The 19685-nt window shown below is 38.0% G+C and overlaps 9 protein-coding genes and 2 non-coding genes across 11 annotated transcripts; 6 read left to right on the plus strand and 5 right to left on the minus strand.

Annotated features, from left to right (window-relative positions):
- Positions 1–380: 380 nt before the first annotated feature.
- Positions 381–2585, plus strand: NSP1 (FG-nucleoporin NSP1; the record flags this gene model as incomplete). The annotated part of the gene is made up of 1 exon (XM_003673035.1): positions 381–2585. The coding sequence occupies one exon, from the start codon at positions 381–383 to the stop codon at positions 2583–2585; it is 2205 nt and encodes a 734-aa protein (XP_003673083.1).
- Positions 2586–2693: 108 nt separating this feature from the next.
- On the minus strand, positions 2694–7784 carry NUP192 (Nup192p; the record flags this gene model as incomplete). Its single annotated transcript, XM_003673036.1, has 1 exon — positions 2694–7784. One exon carries the CDS (start codon positions 7782–7784, stop codon positions 2694–2696), a length of 5091 nt encoding a protein of 1696 aa, XP_003673084.1.
- Positions 7785–7963: 179 nt separating this feature from the next.
- Positions 7964–8035, minus strand: NCAS0Atrna5D. The gene has a single exon. It is a non-coding gene; the product is annotated as a tRNA-Asp (tRNA).
- Positions 8036–8057: 22 nt separating this feature from the next.
- NCAS0Atrna5R lies at positions 8058–8129 on the minus strand. The gene has a single exon. It is a non-coding gene; the product is annotated as a tRNA-Arg (tRNA).
- A 385-nt stretch (positions 8130–8514) lies between these two features.
- Positions 8515–9789, plus strand: NCAS0A01340 (uncharacterized protein; the record flags this gene model as incomplete). The annotated part of the gene is made up of 1 exon (XM_003673037.1): positions 8515–9789. One exon carries the CDS (start codon positions 8515–8517, stop codon positions 9787–9789), a length of 1275 nt encoding a protein of 424 aa, XP_003673085.1.
- A 50-nt stretch (positions 9790–9839) lies between these two features.
- Positions 9840–10838, minus strand: PIH1 (Pih1p; the record flags this gene model as incomplete). The annotated part of the gene is made up of 1 exon (XM_003673038.1): positions 9840–10838. The coding sequence occupies one exon, from the start codon at positions 10836–10838 to the stop codon at positions 9840–9842; it is 999 nt and encodes a 332-aa protein (XP_003673086.1).
- A 185-nt stretch (positions 10839–11023) lies between these two features.
- SUR2 (sphingosine hydroxylase) lies at positions 11024–12031 on the minus strand (the record flags this gene model as incomplete). The annotated part of the gene is made up of 1 exon (XM_003673039.1): positions 11024–12031. One exon carries the CDS (start codon positions 12029–12031, stop codon positions 11024–11026), a length of 1008 nt encoding a protein of 335 aa, XP_003673087.1.
- A 330-nt stretch (positions 12032–12361) lies between these two features.
- On the plus strand, positions 12362–13624 carry NEL1 (GTPase-activating protein NEL1; the record flags this gene model as incomplete). The annotated part of the gene is made up of 1 exon (XM_003673040.1): positions 12362–13624. The coding sequence occupies one exon, from the start codon at positions 12362–12364 to the stop codon at positions 13622–13624; it is 1263 nt and encodes a 420-aa protein (XP_003673088.1).
- A 133-nt stretch (positions 13625–13757) lies between these two features.
- Positions 13758–15185, plus strand: BRL1 (Brl1p; the record flags this gene model as incomplete). Its single annotated transcript, XM_003673041.1, has 1 exon — positions 13758–15185. One exon carries the CDS (start codon positions 13758–13760, stop codon positions 15183–15185), a length of 1428 nt encoding a protein of 475 aa, XP_003673089.1.
- Positions 15186–15365: 180 nt separating this feature from the next.
- Positions 15366–17111, plus strand: PUT2 (1-pyrroline-5-carboxylate dehydrogenase; the record flags this gene model as incomplete). The annotated part of the gene is made up of 1 exon (XM_003673042.1): positions 15366–17111. One exon carries the CDS (start codon positions 15366–15368, stop codon positions 17109–17111), a length of 1746 nt encoding a protein of 581 aa, XP_003673090.1.
- Positions 17112–17359: 248 nt separating this feature from the next.
- Positions 17360–19648, plus strand: HCA4 (RNA-dependent ATPase HCA4; the record flags this gene model as incomplete). The annotated part of the gene is made up of 1 exon (XM_003673043.1): positions 17360–19648. The coding sequence occupies one exon, from the start codon at positions 17360–17362 to the stop codon at positions 19646–19648; it is 2289 nt and encodes a 762-aa protein (XP_003673091.1).
- Between the last annotated feature and the right edge of the window lie 37 nt (positions 19649–19685).

A 19685-nucleotide genomic window follows, 5' to 3' on the forward strand; every position in this document is an offset into this window, starting at 1 on the left:
CACACGGCCTCTATTTATTGAGGATTCATTGTTATTTCAAACTAACCATTCCGTTTCTTACCCGGAATTCCAAAATCTGAGGAAAGATGAAAAAATCTTGATTTGGAACTACTTGATATATGGAGGTTTGGCTCCACTTGAAGGTATATCTTGTTGCCAAGAAGGGATTGTATACAAACCAGAGGAAAAGAGTCTTCATATCAATAAGTATGTCAAGCACAAGAAAGCTCTTATCTAATTGAGCTTTGGTCCAATGACTCTTTTAGCGTAGAATTATCGATACTAACAAGTTACAAATTAAAAAAGTGAACTTTAACCAACAAAACCAAGGATCCAATCCCCCTACAGGAACTAGTACTACTTCTGGATTTTCTTTTAACATGAATGGAGACAATAAAGGAACGAGTGGATCTTCACCATTTGGGAACTTTAGCGAAAGTGCATTCAATTCTGGAGCTAACCAAACGGCTACCGCTGGACAAGACACCAAAAATAAGCCATCGACCTCCATGTTCGGTAATACTGCTAAAACTGGAACAACTCCAATGTTTGGTTCTACAGGGACTGCGAATAAGGGTGCTTTCACAGGGTTTGGTACAGCCTCATCTACATTCGGTAGTATGGCAAACGCATCAACCTCAAATACCGATGGAAAGACAGGCACTACAGGATTTAGCTTTGGCAACGCAGCTAACGCAAAACCTGGGGCTGAAACTGCAACCAATGACTCAAATAAACCAAATACCTTTGCACTTGGAAATTCTTCCACGCCAGCTTCCGGTACTCTCTTTGGCAATAAATCTGGATCAACCGCCACACCAATGTTTAACATGGGAGGTGCAACATCTGCTGATAAGATTTCTAACCCAGCCTCCACCTTTTCGTTTGGAGCTTCTGACAAGAAGGATGATTCGAAGCCTGGATTTTCATTTAATCAAAATACGGGAGGGAACCAACCAAGCACCACAGAAACAAATAAACCAGCATTCTCCTTTGGAGCAACAAGTGATGGAAAAGATTCTGCTGCTAAGCCAACTTTGAGTTTTGGAACAGCTCCAGGCACAAACGATTCTACAAAACCATTCTCTTTTGGAACAAGCACTGGAGCTAAAGAATCAACATCGACACCTGCTTTTACTCTGGGAGGAGCTAAAGAGGCACCCAACACAACTCCTTCATTTTCATTAGGAAGCGCTAGTAACGACAAAAACTCTGCTTCGAAGCCTGGGTTTACACTTGGTGCAACCCTTGGGACTCAAACAGATAAAAACAACACTGAAACAAAACCCGCCTTTAGTTTTGCTTCCACTCCTACAGAGGATACTACCAAAAGTGCGTCATCTATATCACTTCCTTCAAATAATGGTGATACCGCCAAACCAGCTTTTTCATTCTCAAGTAAATCTACAGAAGATAAATCAACCAATGAAAGCTCTACAACAAAACCAACCCTTTCTTTCGGGGCAAAACCTGAAGTTAAAGAGACTACAGATACTAAGTCATCCACAGTTACTATGCCAGCATTTTCTTTTGGAGAGAAACCGAGGGAGGGTACCGGTAATGCACCAACTTTTTCATTAGGTAAAAAACCAGAAGAACAAGATAAAGCAGCTGCCGCTCCAAGTTTCTCATTGGGCAAAAAGTCAGATGAAAATGGTAGTGCAACTCCAGCTCCAGCATTTTCATTTGGAAAGAAACCTGAAGAAAAGGCAAACGCTACGTCTGCACCAACTTTCTCTTTAGCTAAAAAAGCAGACGAAAAAGACAGTACGACTGCTGCTCCAGCGTTTTCATTTGGAAAGAAGTCAGAAGAAAAGGATTCAGCTGCTAAGGACACATCGACAAAAACAGGTTTCTCATTTGGTAATAAAGCTGACGAGAAGAAGCCCGAGGGTACCACTCTGAAAAAGGAAGATATCAAATCTAACGTCTCCGAAAAGACTTTTGAAAATTCTACCAAGACTGGAGGTCTTGATACGAAACCAGTGGAACTAAAACCAGTTTCACTTGACAATAAGACCTTGGACGATCTAATAACAAAATGGACAAATGACTTAACAAAAGCGGCTGTTCACTTCGATGAGTATTCAAAGAAGATTAATTCTTGGGATCAGATGCTAGTAAAGGGCGGTGAACAAGTAAGCCAGTTATATTCTGACACATTGGCTACGGAACAAACTCAAAATAGAATAGATCAATCGTTACAATATATTGAAAGGCAGCAGGATGAATTAGAGATATTTTTAGATAACTATGAAAGAAAGGCCGACACTTTATTATCTGACATTTTATCAACAACTGCTGTCAATACCGCAAGCAATAACGACCAGAAGAGGCAACAGGCGTATCACACTGCAGAAACTCTTGATGAAAACTTAAGTGCTCTCTCTTCAAACCTATCCTCATTGATAAATGAAATTAATGATGTTAGCAACAGTTTCAACAAGGCAACAAGTATCAATTTAGGAAACAAAGATGAAAACTCTCAATTGATGAAATTATTGAATTCACATTTAGACGCATTGAAATCGTTAGACGACAATTCGTCCTTATTAGAACAAAAAATCAAATCATTCTCTAAATAATAGTCTTAAATATGAGCTATAAGTAATGTAATCTAAACAGAGCTAAATTTGTCTGTAATATTATTTTACAAGATTTAATATTTATATATTTTATCATTATTTAAATATTTACTCTATTAAGTTAGGTACTGTATCTTCACCACGATATCCGGTTAAAGTACACAGTATCACTATCAATTTGACCATTTCTTCCAATCCGTGTGATGAAGGATACTTCATTGTCGCGGCATCTTGCTGCTTTGTTAACGCTTCTCTCCTGAATACACCAACTAATAATTTCCTGAACTTTACCAACAATTTTCGAACTGATTGGATGACAGATTTGTTAGTACTGCCCATACTTATCAGAACAGAGCATAAAAGTTGGAAGACCGGTACGATTAGTTCGAATAAGGATATATTATTTACCCCTTTATCCAAAGAAGAAGAGGAATCTAAGTTGACATTAATTCTGATAAAATCTGATTTTCCGGTTGAGAATTCGTTAGCTACCAATTCTAACCCTAGATCTGGGTCAATATTTAGGAAAGAACAAGCACCAAGCACTTCAAAAAGTTTACTTTGAACTAAGGCATGTGCACCAATCTTAGTTCCGGCCACACGTATTAAGAAAAATACTGTTGCTTTGAATGCAGTTAATTCGTATAACAGGTCATCTATTTCAATCTTTTCCTTGGTAGCTGTTATCATAGAATCAGTACTTTTCAATGAATGCACAATACTTAGTAAATGTGTGCTTTTCAACAGAGTAGTTAAAATAAAGTTTTCTTTATTCAAATTCCCTAATTGTATGAGAGAATCTAATAATAGTATCCCCGTAATCTTTCCTGCACCTTGAACATAAATCACATCGTTACAAATAACCTCCACCAACTTTTCATTATTCATTCTTAAATCTTGTAGCAATTCCTTCGCAAGCTTTTTTTCTTTCAAAGTTCTAACGAGATAACTATTTGTAAGGACGTAAAAATCTGATTTTAATGACACTGAAGAAAGTGGTGACATAATACCATGCAGGCAAACCTTGAACATATTATATAGTCTACTGTCAACAGCTTGAAGACCATCTATTTGCATACGATCTTTCTGATACATGTCGTTTAGAAACACTGCCAACGACGTTAATTCTTCGGAGAAAGAAACATCTAATTCGACATAGTCATTGATTTTTGGGATGATATTTCCGAAAACTTCCAAAATGAAATTGGAACGCTCTACGGAGGATAAATCTCCATCAGTGACAATAATTTGTGTTAATTGTACCCATGAATGAAGAATACGAAGTTGTTCTTCCATAAATCGTTGGTGTCCTAAATAACTTGCCACACATAGTTTGACCAACTCAATTTCTTCTTCAATGTGAACATCAACAACAAGTTTTGAATCGCTGTTTTGAAGAAGGTTCTCATCATTTTTGTTAGACATCTTGTATACTTTAGCTTCTAAGTTTAAGATAGACATCAATTCAGAATAATCAAATATAATTTCATCACTTGGACAATCTGATATGGTAATATTATCCAAATTTAGTGGAATATTCTTGAAAATATTGATCTGCTTTGATAGTTCTTCATTATTTGATAAAGCACCATAGTTTAAAGTATCCAAAAATGAAAATATTCTGGTAGAATATATTTGATTAGATATTAAGTATTTGATTTGAGTAAGCGTTTCAGATTTTGTTCCAGTAAATGATAGTCTGTGAATAAATAAACTCAGACATTGGATAAGATGAGCCCTATAAGTCAAGAAGTACAATAGAGCGCCCATTGGTTTCTTACCAATGAATTCAATACCATTGTCAATTTGAGATGAATCAAAACTTAAATCCTCCCACAAAGTAAACTTTGTAACATGTGGATCTAATTGTATTATCCTTTCAAAGAAGTGGTCATGAATAAGATAGTCCAAAATGACATTTGAAGTTAGAGGGTTGGAACAAAGTTTTAGAATAATCTCTAGGGATAATGATGCCAACCGTATTGGTGCGTAGGCAATACGGTCAGAGTTGATGGCACTGAGAGAAGATTCCAATAATGAAGCTACCGACTTGAAGAGAGAAATATCTGAATTGATGAATGTAGACAAAGCTGGACCTGTAGAAATGACGTTTGTAACTTGGAAACCCAATAAAAAGTGTGCTAAAGTAGGTTTTTGATCTTTAAGAGATAGCATAGAATCGATAAAATTCAGTATTTGATACTTCAATGTCAATTGTTCATCACAGTCGATGGATGCTTCAATTTGAGAAATAAAAGCTTCTTTTATTCTTGCTGAATCATCGACAGCGTCAAAAATAGTGAGTAGTTTATTTGGACCTGCAGAGCCCGATTCATTTGAAGGGCTATTATTTTCCAATTTGATCAAGGCGTTTAATGATTCCAGAGCAACATCGTAATTATCTAAACCAACGTATAATCCCAGATGGGCCACAATGGGGAGGTTAAAAAATATGGCATCGTAGAATGATGGTAATCCATGTAATCCAAAATTTTTTGGTAAATAATATTCCTTATTCTTCTGTTTAGTAATAATATTTACAAACTCTTCTGCAAATGTTGCCTGGAATTCCAGGACAAGATTAATGATCTTAATACCTTGCTTTATTAGTCTCAATTGAGTGCTGCCTCCACCCAAATCTATTGATAGATGGTCAACACCCACATTAATTATTTTAAAGAGTGATTTGTAAATTTTCTCTGTGAATAGATGATTAAAAATCACTGTAGCAGGAGATTCTTGCACGTAGGTAAAAAAATCCAAGTTTGCACCAAATTGATCCAAATTTGTACCGATGAGAAGAGAATTTAAAATTATGGAATAATCAAATGAATATAATGACGTTTCAATTATTTCCAGGATTGGAAGTTGAATAGCCCTTCTATTATCACTGTCAGGAATTAAATGCGAGGAGACAAATATGTCATTTAAAATGTAATCAAAATATGGCCAAATACCTAATTTTCTGTAACCTTGGCCCAAACGTGCTGGGAAGGATAACTTCCCAAAGGTTAGGAACCCATTTGTATTCAAATATGTGGATTCAATCTTCAAAAGATTATTGAATAATTGCAAAAAACCAAGTATTTCGTTATAATTTATTAATATGGATTTGAAAGCAGATTTATATGAATCTGTTGCATTTGTTAAAGTGGCAGTCTTGAAAATCAAAGTATCTAGTGACCTCCATAAATTCAATTTTGATGAAGTTTCTTCTGGAACTAATTGCCCCAAAGTTTTAAAACATGCACCGATTAAAGGTGTATCCACTTTGGCAAATTCAAATAATATATTGCTAAACGTATTTGATAATATAACCTTGGTATCTTCATCGACATCATGCGCCACTGATCCAATTAGTGTTAATAATGAGGACAAGAATATGATTGCTTCTTCGTTTAACCCTTCATCCAATGCTACAGTTATTGAATCAAGTTCGTTATTATTGTTATTTGTTGTTGTATCTTCTATTTGTTGTTGTCTTTGCTGCACTGTCTTTGATAAGTTGTTTATTTTAACAATATAATCACTAATAGATTGGGAAATGGTTGTCCAAGAGATTGCGTTATTATCACCAAAATAATGGAAGACATTAATAGCATTATCATGACCAAATGACAAACTTGATATCATTAGATAGAAGCATGATTTCATTAAACTATCCGTACATTTAGAAGACCATTCAATGAATCCATATGAGTTTGATTCTTTATCATTCCAAAATTCACATGAAAGATTTGGTCTTGATGCATAGAAATAATAAACTGTTAAAAAAAATCTTTCTAAATCAGCTTTAACGCAAACGTCATCTAAACTCAAATCTTCACCTGATAATAACGAATCTTCCTCTGCGTCCTTCACCTTCGTCAATAAGAAGGCACAATCTGCAATGACTCTTTGTAAAGAGCAATTGAATGATGAAAGAAAGAAACTTTCAGTTTGATCAGATAAAATAATATTTTGAAATTGTTGATTAAGATCCATGAGGGAACTTCGGCTCCCATCGTTTGTCATTGTATTTGTTGTTGCTGTTATCGCAGACGATACCTCGGTAGTATTATTATTGTCACCAGTACGATCCATCTGTAATTGTTTTGGTCTTAGTCGTGGGATATGTCTTTCCAATAGGGATCTTATATCATAAAACAATTCCATACTTTTATCCTGTTCCACGATGGATGTATCAGCGGCAATAATTAGTAATTGTTCAATGGCACCCAGTTCTACGGCTGCAGTCATTGGTTCATCAACAGCTGTCTTGAAATCGATCAATTTGGCTCTTGTTTTTGGGTTCACTTTACACCAACTAATGAATGATGTCAAGAATATAAATATTATAGCCACTTTAATGGGTTTAGTATAAATATCCTCTCTTTCCAAATCCTTTAAGAACTGAGCATGTAGTTCCTTAACGTCATTATCAGGAAATTTATCCAAGTTATTGAATGCATGGAAAATGGCAGGTAAATAATAAACAATAAAGAAATCATCAGAATCCATTTGAGTTACATGGTTGACAACATCTAATATTGTCTTTTGTTTTATTTCTGATTCTTTGTTTATCAAACCGAAAAGTATTTGACTTAATATATCATATTCTTTCAATAACGAATCCATTTTGAATTTAATATTTTGTTGAATTAAAGAATTAAAGTTTTCTAAAATTTGAGCTTTATTAATGGAGTCTTTCACTTCTGACAATTGTAAATGAATGGATTCAAATGCTGGTAGGATATTATTAAGCAATTTAGCGTCCTGAGTTAAATCTTTATATATTTGATTATCGTTCTGCAAACAATCGATCAAATAGGCCAATATCTGTAAAATGTATTGTCTTCTAAAGAAATATTGACGTTTCCCGACGTTAATCAATGATAAATTATCCATATTTTCCAATGGTGCACCTGATTCAGATCCTGAGATGATAAGTTCAGCTACTACCAATTCATCCAGATTCAATTCATCAGATAGATTAATGGCAGCTATGATGAATTGTTGGTTAAATTTGTAGGAAGAGCCATCAGATAACGTTAACTCACCCTTTTCTAATTGGGTTCTACTTGCGTTATTCTTTTGTTTCCCCTGGTTAAGGTTCAATTGTTGTAAATCAGGTAATAGATCATGGAAGAGATTAACGTCGAATTGATCGATTTCGATTGAGTAATATAGTGCTTCAAATGGAGCGGATGACCACTTCATTGATGATGTGGAGGACGATGGTAAAATGCTGATCTAGAGAATCTGTAAGTTTGATACATTGAGTTAATATTATCGATGTTATAATATATCTTGAATATTGAATTTGAATTGTATAACAAATTCCAGAAAATTTGCTGGTCCGGGTAACGAAATACTAAAAAAACATTTAAAAAAAATATCTCCGCGACGGGGAATTGAACCCCGATCTGGCACGCGACAAGCGCCCATTCTAACCATTAAACTATCACGGAAAGAGAGAAAGAAGAAAATCAGCACTCACGCTGGGGGTCGAACCCAGAATCTTCTGATTAGAAGTCAGACGCGTTGCCATTACGCCACGCAAGCTTATTTTCTTGTTTTTGTGGTTTCAATCTTTTCATTAGACCACACTAAAACAGTCACATGACCACAACGGCCACATCCTCACCCCACACTAAATAAGAAATAAATTACTCTTTCCAGAAGGTTAATCCCAAAAAGGTAATTAGTAAGAAAATTACGTATGGGTGGGTGCCCCACAAACACACGTCATAAAAAAATTACAATAAAGACCCTCTCTGCCCGTGTTATGTAATGTTAGATGTGTACGTACACATATGTAATATATATATATATAAATCGTACAGGTGTATGTTAAAGGTTAGACGTCAACTCTTATGATCCGTTGTTCTTCGCTCTGATCTTCCTATCTGTCGTCAAATGCTCACAAGAGTCTTATAAATATTCAATAATGACAAAATCAAATACCATAGTTATCAAATTGGGTAGCTCTTCTCTTGTAGATGAAGTCACTAGAGAACCCAAGTTATCCACCATGACTCAAATAGTGGAAATCGTTTCCTGTCTGAAAAGATTGGGTCACAAAGTCGTTATTGTTTCTTCCGGTGGTATCGCTGTTGGACTTGATGCCATGAACTTGAAGAAGAAACCGAGTCAGTTATCGGAAATTCAAGCCATTGCCGCCATTGGACAGGGGAAATTGATTGGAAGATGGGAAATGTTGTTTAGACAATATAATGAGCAGATTGCACAGATCTTGTTAACCAGAAAGGATATTTTTGGTTGGACACAATTTAAGAATGCTCAAAATACCATCAATGCCCTTTTGAAAATGGGTGTGGTCCCCATCGTTAATGAAAATGATACTTTGTCAGTTAGTGAGATTAAATTTGGTGATAATGATACTTTGTCAGCCATCACATCCGCCTTGGTTAATGCTGATTATCTTTTCTTATTAACTGATGTGGATTGTTTATATACGGATAATCCTAAAGTTAATAAAGATGCTAAACCTATCTTAACTGTGTTTGATATGCATGAAGATAGTATTTCTAAAGTGCTGGACACTTGCCCGAGTTTAAGTGATTCCGGCTCCAATATTGGTACTGGAGGAATGAGAACTAAGATTACCGCTGCTGATTTGGCTACAAATGTTGGGATACATACAATTATTATGAGTAGTCAAACCCCGGCAAATATTTTAAAAATTATTGAATATATGGAAACGTCCAATTTGAAAGTAGATGGTGGTGTTTGTAGTAATAATGACTTAGAATTGAAAAACCTGATTGCCCATGACGTTCCCTTACACACGAAATTTATTGCCAATGAAAATAGTGAAACTTATCTTAAGAATAGAGAATTCTGGATTCTTCATGGATTGGTCACTAAGGGTTCCATTATTATTGATAAAAATTCTTATAAAGATTTATTGAGGAAGAAGGAAAAATGTAAAGGTTTGCTACCAATAAGTATTATTGATACTGAAGATCAATTCCATGAATTGGAATGTGTGGAACTAAAAGTTGGTGAAAGGTTACCTAACGGTAAGGTTAATCGTAAGGCTGGTTTGAAAGTTGTTGGTAGGGCGAGATGTAATTATACAAGTTACGAAATTAATAAGATTAAAGGATTGAAAAGTGATCAAATTTTTGAAACGTTGGGGTATGGCGATTCTGCATATGTAGTTCATAACGAGAATTTAGCCCTGACTCCGCGTTATTAAGAAGATGTTGTATTGTATTTTTATGCTAATTTTTAATGAATAATTTTTTGCTATATAAAGATTATTAGTCTTTTCTGTTTTTTGATAAAGAAACATTCACTTTGTTTTATGTTTTCATATGTGAAAATATTGGGTAATGGTATTTTTATTTTCTTTTCAATGAATTCCACTGTATTTAAATTTTGTAAAATGAGTTCATTATTTGTTCTATCGTATGCCAAATGTAAATCCAAACTTGAATCAATTTCCGATGTAATGTCGATTCTCAGTTTGTATCGTTGGGTGTTGTTAGTCTTTCTCATCACTGTTTCAAAATGTAGATCTTTCAATAATGGACTAGTTCTCGACGACGTGGGTTCCTGCTTGGTAATTTTCAAATCGTCCATATCCACATCAATTTCCTCAATCAATGGTCCTTGCACATTCCCACTTTGAGGGAACAATGGCGGCAATGTATCGTCTGGATCATCATTTTGAGTTCTCTTTAATTGCAAAACTTTCACCGGTTCATCCACCGTATTCTCCTCAATAATACTTGCAATATCTCTTTTGAAATCTCTCTCCAATTCCCTCTTCGGTATTTCCAAGACGGGCAATGGCAAGGACCCCTTACAGGTCAATTTGGGCAACTTAACAGCATCCCTATCTACGGTGACAGCCTCTCTCAACTCCACTGCCTCCAAGCACCATTCAATCAAGATCTCTCTCAATTGTAGATCCTTAGCGATCCATTGCATGCATTGATCATTAATTATACAATCGCAAACGTGACACGGGGAACCCTTCTTATCTGTGTCTTGTCTCATGGGGGATGTCAAGATGGGGATTTCCCATTCATCGCGCATTATGAGCGGGTAGACTACGTTTGGTTGGAATGGGATGGATGGTGAGGGGACGTTTGCATCCTGACATACGTTGATGAATAGTTTTGAGTTTGTGGGAGTGAGTTTGGATTTGATTACGAATTTCGGGGTTGGGTGGATTGTGATAATGGGGTCCTGTGCGGTGGAGATGGGTCTTATTAAGAAGTCATCTTCGGTTTGGGCCATTGTTTGGTTGCTGCGATGGTTGCGATGGTGAAATTGTGAAGATTGCAAGGTTTTATTTATTTTTCAACTTTGCCGGTGAAAATAAAAATATATAGCACGTTATAGTATAAACGTTAGAGAAATAAATAAGTACGTAAAAATAATACAAAAGCGAAGGCGAAAGCGAAAGCGCAACAGAACAAAAATCAGTTAATCTTCTTAGCTTCGCCAGCGATACCAGCTTCAATCTTGTAGGCGTCGACATCTGACAAATCCTTTCTTGCAGCTCTTCTATTCTTCAAGAATTCCTTATACTTGTTAATATCCAATCTATTCTTCCCGAAGGATCTTTGTTCCTTTGGCAAATGAGCGGATGAGTCCAATACGTTGAATTCCCTGAAGGAGGAACCTAGCAAGTTATCCCAAAAGACGAAGAATGGTTGTGCGAAATTGTATTTCAAGCCGAATGGTTGATGGTGAATGTCGTGATAGATGGAGTTGTTATTGAAGCATACTTGGAAGGGGTCATATGGTAGGACGTAGCCGCAATGATCATCGACAGTTTTCATGGTGGCGAAGTTGTATAGGATGATTTGTTCTCTGGCGGACAAGTTTGTGATGAGCATGGCGATACCTGTTCCGAAGGTGTCTAGGATGAAACCTTCAGCGGGGGAGTTGAATAGAGCACCGAAGGCGTAGGGGACGTACAGTTCGTGATGGACTGAGTGTAAGTACTTGTACAATTTCTTGTTGTAGTGCATTAGACGATGCAACCAGTATTGCCAAGTGTCGACGATCATGAAGGCTGCGGTTATCTTTGCCAGAGAGATTGGTAGGGCGATGAACCATGGGTTTGCGGATTCATGTTGCACACCATTGGAATCCAAATAGGTGATGAGAGCGAAACCGAAGAAGGTTTGTAGCAGGTGTTGGAATAGGACGTGAGTGAGGACATGGAATTTGGAAGCCCTATTTCTCTTTTCAGCTTCTTCAATGGTATGGATTCTGTACTTGTCGGCGGCCTTGAGATGGTCCAACCCCAGGAACATGAGGGAGAAGAGCCAGTAGCTGATGACGGGGGAGACCAGGGCGAGGACATCATCGGACATCCATGGTAGCAGCGAGTCTCTAGCGAGCTTGACGGGCATGTTGTTGACGCTCTTGTTGATGGCAGCAGCGGCAGTGGTGACTGTTTCAGCTACGGATTCGCTCATGTTGGTGTTGATGTGGTGCGGATAGAGAGGACAAGACCAGACGAGACAGGACAAGAGGAACGAGAACCACGAACCACAGAGGCTTAAATACACGCACGCATGGATTACTCAGCGACGACTCAGCATGTCCTCAGGAGACCCCACTCCTCGAGACAGCAACTGCACGTTGTTGGCTGTTCATTGTTGCAGTCTGTCTGCTTACGTAGTGCGACGTGTGCAGCGATCAGCGAGCAAACAGAACAGAATAATTAATTACCCGCGGAACAGCACACGCCATCCTTTCCTTCTTTCCCTCTTTCCTTAGCTCTCACAACCAACAAACAACCAGCAATGGCCGTCCACACAATCTGCGTCCTGGACACCATCGTCGTCCACCAGCAAGACCTGTCGGCCCTCACAGCTTCCCTGATCCAGCACGCTCAGGACGTGTCCTCTCGCCATGCACTGATCACCCTGGACCCACAGGGCACCGCATCGCTGCACACTCGCCACTCCACACTACAAGTGTCCACCGACACCGTCAGGACCGCTGTGTGGAACAGCAACACATTCAGCAAGAACCCTGTCACTTTCCTCTGGAAGAAAGTGCACGCTCGGTTCCATGACGACGTATGGCTTTCTTCTGAGCAATTCGTAGCGAAATTACAACGGATTCGCCCCTATGACGATTCCAATACCGCCAAGAAACGCGCCAAGAGAGTCACAGGACTGGCATTGGCCCTTGCCGCTGCTGTTGCCTCTCATCAGGGGGAAATCCACCCCAGAATCGTCACCTTCTTGAATGGGCCCTGTACGAAGGGCCCCGGGAAAATACTGTCCCGGGAGAGAAACCGCCACATGAGACAGTTCCAGCAACTGTTCAATGACGAGCAGAATCAACAATGTAGACGTGCCAAGAAATATTACGATACGTTGCGTGATTGCACTGCCGCCAACAACATCTTGTTCGATCTCTTCATTTCGTCGTTGGATGAGATCGGGTTCCTGGAAATGAGTGCATTGTTTGACAATTCCATCGCCGTGCAACAATTCGATTCGTTCCAGAATGAAAGATTTACCATTTGCATCAGAAAGTACTTCCAATTATGCAGCAACAAGGAACTACAACTACCTCACGCCGATGCAAAGAAACAAGAATTAATAAACTTGATTAAGGGTCTATCACCTTTCCAACCACCTGCCCCTGCCCCTGCCGCTGCCGCCAACCTACTACCCAATTACGACAATCAAACATTGATGAACTCCCCCATTTTCAACATTCAGGGACTCTCCCCAGATGAAAGAGCACTCACTCTACACCAATTCGCAACAACTGACACCTTAGCATTATTCACCCCCATCTTACTAGACATGAACACGGGCCCACCATTCACACAACTCCCCCTAACACAGCAAACCCTCTTGGACAATCAATATAACTGTATATTCGTAGATGGAGGGAACTTTATAGGATTGATTGGTTCCAACGACCTGGGCATCGCACACATGGACAAAGTGCGTAATGAAAGGTTCCCGACTCCAAGAATAGTAGATTTTAATGACGGTACTACTTCCAGCCAGGATAGATATTTAAGATGTAAGTTGACTAAGTAACTCTTTTCACTACGCGACAGGGCTTACCCGGTCAGCAAAACAATCGAAAAATTTATAGAACAATAACAAAATTCAATTCACTCGTATGAGTCACACACAACTGGAATCAATTAGATGAATCGATAGCTAGACCATGGATGCGTTCAGTAATTTGTCCATAGATGATAACACCAGCCCTGGTGGTGGTGGTGCCACGACGGCTTCCATAGATACTTTGCAGGGGATCTCCAATCTATCCATTTCTGATCCCAGTCCGAACCCCAATCAATCAAATAATAATAACAATTTGTCAAGGGACGTGATACACAAGTTCATGCCGCATTTCCCCAATTATCCATCCCCCTTGAGAAACTCCATGCATTTTTTGGACTCAGGAAGGACAACCACATTTGACGATGATGTGATGGACCTGGATATGAACATGGACGAACAACCACCACAGGATGACATTGTTGTGAATGAGAACCAAATTAGAAGAGTCAAATTTGCAGAACCAATAGAGAGAACCTTGCATTCGGTTCCGGAAGAAGAGGAAGAAGCACAACAACCCGACAAGAAACAATCGACTTCAAACGCAAATGCAAATGCAAATGCGAATGCGAATCCCAATATGCTAAAGGCACTCCTGTCACCAACGAAACTCGGGATTGCCGCTGCAACAAAGATCGATGGCATACCTGTCGTTCCAGAAAGCGTGCCACCCGACACGAACGAAATAGAGGAAGAAATTCCCAAGGCAAACAATTACACATCTTCATCGTCCTCATTGGATACTGAAATGATAAAACGGGAATTGAGAGAACGTTCAAAGACACAACCCATCCAAGTCATGATAAATAACCACAATTATTACTACCCTGCTGACATGTCCACCAATCTGCTTTCACCACCCCTTGCATCATCTGAATATGATCTCCCCAGACTCTCACATGACACAGATAATAGATATAAATTACCTAATCCATGGTCCATTAATTCACACCCCATTTCCAAAGTTTCATATTCTCTCATCTCATACTTACAATTAATTTTAAATTGTATTACCATTACAGCAATTTTCTCCTTCTTAACTCTCTTTGTCAGATCAATAAAGAAAGATTTAAATTCCATTTGGGAAACTCAAATGAATGCATTAAAGATTGAATCTGATTTATGTCAAAAGAATTACTTCTCAAATAAATGTAATGCCACTAGGCAATTACCAGCCATGGAAAACAACTGTCAAAAATGGGAAACATGCATGAATAGAAACAACGATATATTCTTTAGAGCAAGAACAACATTAAGTGCCAAACTATGCGGTGATATCATTAACTCATTCATCGACCCCATAGGATGGAAACCATTAATAGTCATACTCCTGGGTTTACTCATATGGTGCTTCAGTTCCAATTTCATTCTAGGATTCGCAAGAGCAAAGAGTTATTACGGTGATCCCATACAAAGACAACAACTTGCGTTTCGCCAGGCAAATAATAACAATAATAATGAAAGTCAGCGATACGAAAGTCAATACAAAGATGACAAGAACATGGGCGACAAGAGCATGATTCGATTATAATATACATACATACATACTTTACAACATATTCACCTTTGATATTTTCCTGTTATCTAAATTACCTATATAAATGGCGCGAACCCCGATAAGCGTCCCTAATTTTTGCAATATAAAGCCATTCCATTCCTCATTATAATTCTCCACTTTTTCAACTCACCATAGCAAATAACAACAGCCATCATGTTATCCACGTCCACTAGACTCCAGCTGCAAAAAATTGCCGGGAGAAACTCTATAAGAACCATCTCACAATTATCATACGTCAACCCTCCAACGCACATCAAGAATGAACAAGTGAAACCATTCACTAATACGGATACAAAGGATTGGGATTTACTTCGTGCCTCCATCATGAAATTTAAGAGCTCCTCCTTAGAGGTCCCATTGGTGATCAATGGAGAACGTATCTACTATAACAACTCGAACCGTTCCGTTTTCGCACAATCCAATCCTGCCTGCCATAAGCAAGTCCTAGCCAATGTCACACAGGCAACAGAACTGGATGTTAAGGATGCCATTCAAGCAGCCAAGGAGGCAAAATCCAAATGGTACCAATTACCCTTTTATGATAGAGCAGCAGTGTTCTTAAAGGCTGCTGATTTAATCTCCACCAAATACAGATACGATATGCTTGCAGCAACAATGTTGGGACAAGGCAAGAATGTGTATCAGGCTGAGATCGATTGTATCACTGAATTATCTGATTTCTTTAGATTTAACGTCAAATATGCTCACGATTTGTACAACTTACAGCCAGTTCAATCCGCGCAGGGGGTTTGGAATAAAGCTGAATATAGACCATTGGAAGGGTTTATCTATGCTGTATCCCCATTTAATTTTACAGCAATTGCTGCCAATTTGATAGGTGCCCCAGCTCTTATGGGTAATACAGTTATTTGGAAACCTTCTCAATCTGCAGCATTGTCTAATTATTTGTTACTTACTGTTTTGGAGGAAGCTGGTTTACCAAAGGGTGTTATTAATTTTGTTCCAGGTGATCCAATCTTGGTTACAGATCAATTACTAGCCTCTAAAGAATTTGGTGGGTTGCATTTCACAGGTTCCACACAAGTGTTTAAGCAATTATATGGTAAAATTCAAACAGGCGTGGTTAATGGGTTATATAGGGACTACCCACGTATTGTTGGGGAGACAGGAGGTAAGAATTTCCATTTGATTCATAAAAGTGCTAATATCCCCAATGCAGTTTTCTCCACCATCAGAGGAGCTTTTGAATTTCAAGGTCAAAAATGTTCTGCCACCTCTAGGTTATATATACCACAATCTAAAAGTGAAGAATTCTTCAGAGACCTCATTGGTACTCTACAACAACAAAAGGTAACCCCAGTCAACACTGCTGCAAGTCCTATTAGTGGTGGTGATTTGCACGGATTTATGGGACCCGTTATCCATGAACAAAGTTATAATAAACTGATTAAAGTTATTGAAGAAGCTAAGACAGACCCTGAATTGGAGATTATATACGGTGGGCAATATGATAAGGGAGAAGGGTGGTTTGTTGGACCTACTATAATCAAATGTAAGGACCCTAAACATAAATTCATGACTACTGAATTTTTCGGACCAATATTATCCGTTTACGAATATCCAGATAACAAATTCTCTGAGACTTGTGATTTAATTGACCAAACTAGTATGTATGGGTTAACAGGGTCTGTTTTTGCCAAGGACAGAGAGGCCATTAACCTGGCAGATGAGAAATTGAAGTTCAGTTGTGGGAACTTTTACATTAATGATAAATGTACTGGTGCTGTTGTGGCACAACAATGGTTCGGAGGTGCCAGAATGAGTGGTACTGATGACAAATCAGGTGGACCAAGCATCTTAAACAGATTTGTGAGTATACGTAACACCAAGGAAAACTTTGTTGAATTGACTGACTTTAAATATCCATCAAACTACTGATTTGTGATTCAAAATAATCTTAGATAATTAATTAGTTTGTTATCTTTTGTTTCAAATACATAGTTTATATTTTCAAGATTTCGCTTTGGGCGGCTAATTGTTGAATCGTTTCCCACGTTCGCACATTTTTTTGGAAAAAAAATCCAAGAAGCTCATCGCAAAATTTTAAGATTATTTATTCTTCAGCTCTAAGAACTGCGAGACAACTAAGAACTTTGAGAAAAGGACAATACCAAAGATCTGCAACCATGGCTAGAAAACAGAGATTGACAACATCTCAACGTAAAGATCACCGTAAGAAGGAAAACGAATATATTGAGGATCTAAACAACAAAATTGAAAATTATGATCCAAAGACTGCAAAGACCACTTTCTTCAAAGATTTACCCATTAGTAACGCAACCTTGAAGGGACTAAGTGAAGCTGCCTTTTTAAAGCTTACCGATATTCAAAGAGAGTCCATTCCGGTCTCGCTCAAAGGTTATGATGTTCTGGGATCTGCAAAGACCGGGTCAGGTAAGACCTTAGCATTCTTGATTCCAGTATTGGAAAAACTGTATCGTGAAAGATGGACTGAATTTGATGGGTTAGGTGCTTTGATAATCTCACCCACAAGAGAATTGGCAATGCAAATATATGAAGTTTTAATCAAAATCGGAAGCCATACTTCGTTTTCCGCTGGGTTAGTTATTGGGGGGAAGGACGTTAAATTTGAATTAGAAAGAATATCAAGAATTAATATCCTTATAGGTACCCCGGGAAGAATTCTACAACATTTAGATCAGGCCGTAGGGTTAAATACATCAAATCTTCAAATGCTTGTTCTGGATGAAGCTGATAGATGTTTAGATATGGGGTTTAAGAAAACTTTAGATGCCATTGTTGGTAATTTACCACCTTCAAGACAAACACTTTTATTCTCAGCTACACAATCTCAATCCCTTGCCGATTTAGCAAGGTTATCTCTAACGGATTATAAATCAGTGGGTACCATGGACAAAGCTAACGAAAAATCAGATGCAGAAGCAGCCACACCAGCTACATTGGAACAATCATATATTGAAGTTGAATTGGCTGATAAATTAGATGTATTATTTAGTTTCATTAAGACTCATTTGAAGGCTAAGATGATTGTCTTCCTGTCTAGTTCCAAACAAGTCCATTTTGTTTATGAAACATTTAGAAAATTACAGCCTGGTATATCATTAATGCACTTGCACGGGAGACAAAAGCAAAAGGCAAGAACTGAAACTTTGGATAAATTTAGTCGCGCTCAACAAGTGTGTCTATTTGCTACCGATGTTGTTGCCAGAGGTATCGATTTCCCTTCTGTGGATTGGGTCATTCAACTGGATTGCCCTGAAGATGCTGACACATATATTCATAGAGTCGGAAGATCTGCTCGTTATGGTAAAAAGGGTAAATCACTTATCATGTTGACCCCCACTGAGAAGGATGCCTTCTTGAAAAGATTGAGCGCTAGAAAAATCTTACCAAATCAACTGACTATTAAGCAATCAAAGAAGAAATCTATAAAACCCCAATTACAATCTCTTCTATTCAAAGATCCGGAATTGAAATATTTGGGTCAAAAGGCATTTATTTCATATATAAGGTCCATCTATGTTCAAAAGGATAAAGATGTCTTCAAATTCGATGAATTACCTACAGAGGAATTTGCTACATCATTGGGACTTCCAGGTGCCCCTAAGATTAAGATAAGAGGAATGTCAACAATCAATCGTGCAAAGGAATTAAAGAATGCTCCGAGACAATTATTATCTTTGAAAAAGGCGAATGAAGATGGTGATATTGTTAAAGATAACTCTAAGCAAGTTAGAACAAAAATTGATAAGATGTTTGAACGTAAAAATCAAACTGTGCTAAGTGAACATTATTTGAACGTAACCAAATCCCAAGCAAACGAGGATGAAGATGAAGATTTCATTACTGTGAAACGTAAAGATCATGAATTGGTGGAAGATGAGCTTCCTGCATTAACCTTACCATCCTCCAGAAGAGCACAAAAGAAAGCTCTTTCTAAGAAAGCCTCATTATCCACTAAGGGTAACGCAAGCAAAGTTGTTTTCGATGACGATGGAGAAGCTCATCCTGTATATGAACTAGAAGGGGAAGAGGAATTCCAGAAAAAGGGTAGTGCCGAAAGCCAGAAACATGACTTCTTGAACAAGGAAGCTGAAGTTATGGCAACTGTGGACAGTAAGGATAAACAAGTTGCAAAGGAAAAACGTCAAGAAAAGAAGAGAAAAAGATTAGAAGCCATGAGAAGAGAAATGGAAGCCGCCCTCGAAGAAGATGAAAGTGATGAGGAAACAAGGAATGTTGCATATCTAGGCGAACCTAACCTAAGTGAGGACATGGAGGATGATTTTGAGGATGAGCCAAGAAAGAAGGCTAAATCTGTCAATTACATCAGAGATCAACGAAAGGAAACTGCACATGATATTATTGAGGTTGAAGAACCTGAGACTTTAGAAGATTTAGAATCTTTGACAGCAAGGTTAATTCAAAATTAAATATTCGCATGATTTCCCATAAAAGCAAACAAATCAT

The sequence above is a fragment of the Naumovozyma castellii genome, chromosome 1 (genome assembly GCF_000237345.1).
Source record: "Naumovozyma castellii chromosome 1, complete genome".
NCBI classification, from domain to species: Eukaryota; Fungi; Ascomycota; class Saccharomycetes; order Saccharomycetales; family Saccharomycetaceae; genus Naumovozyma; species Naumovozyma castellii.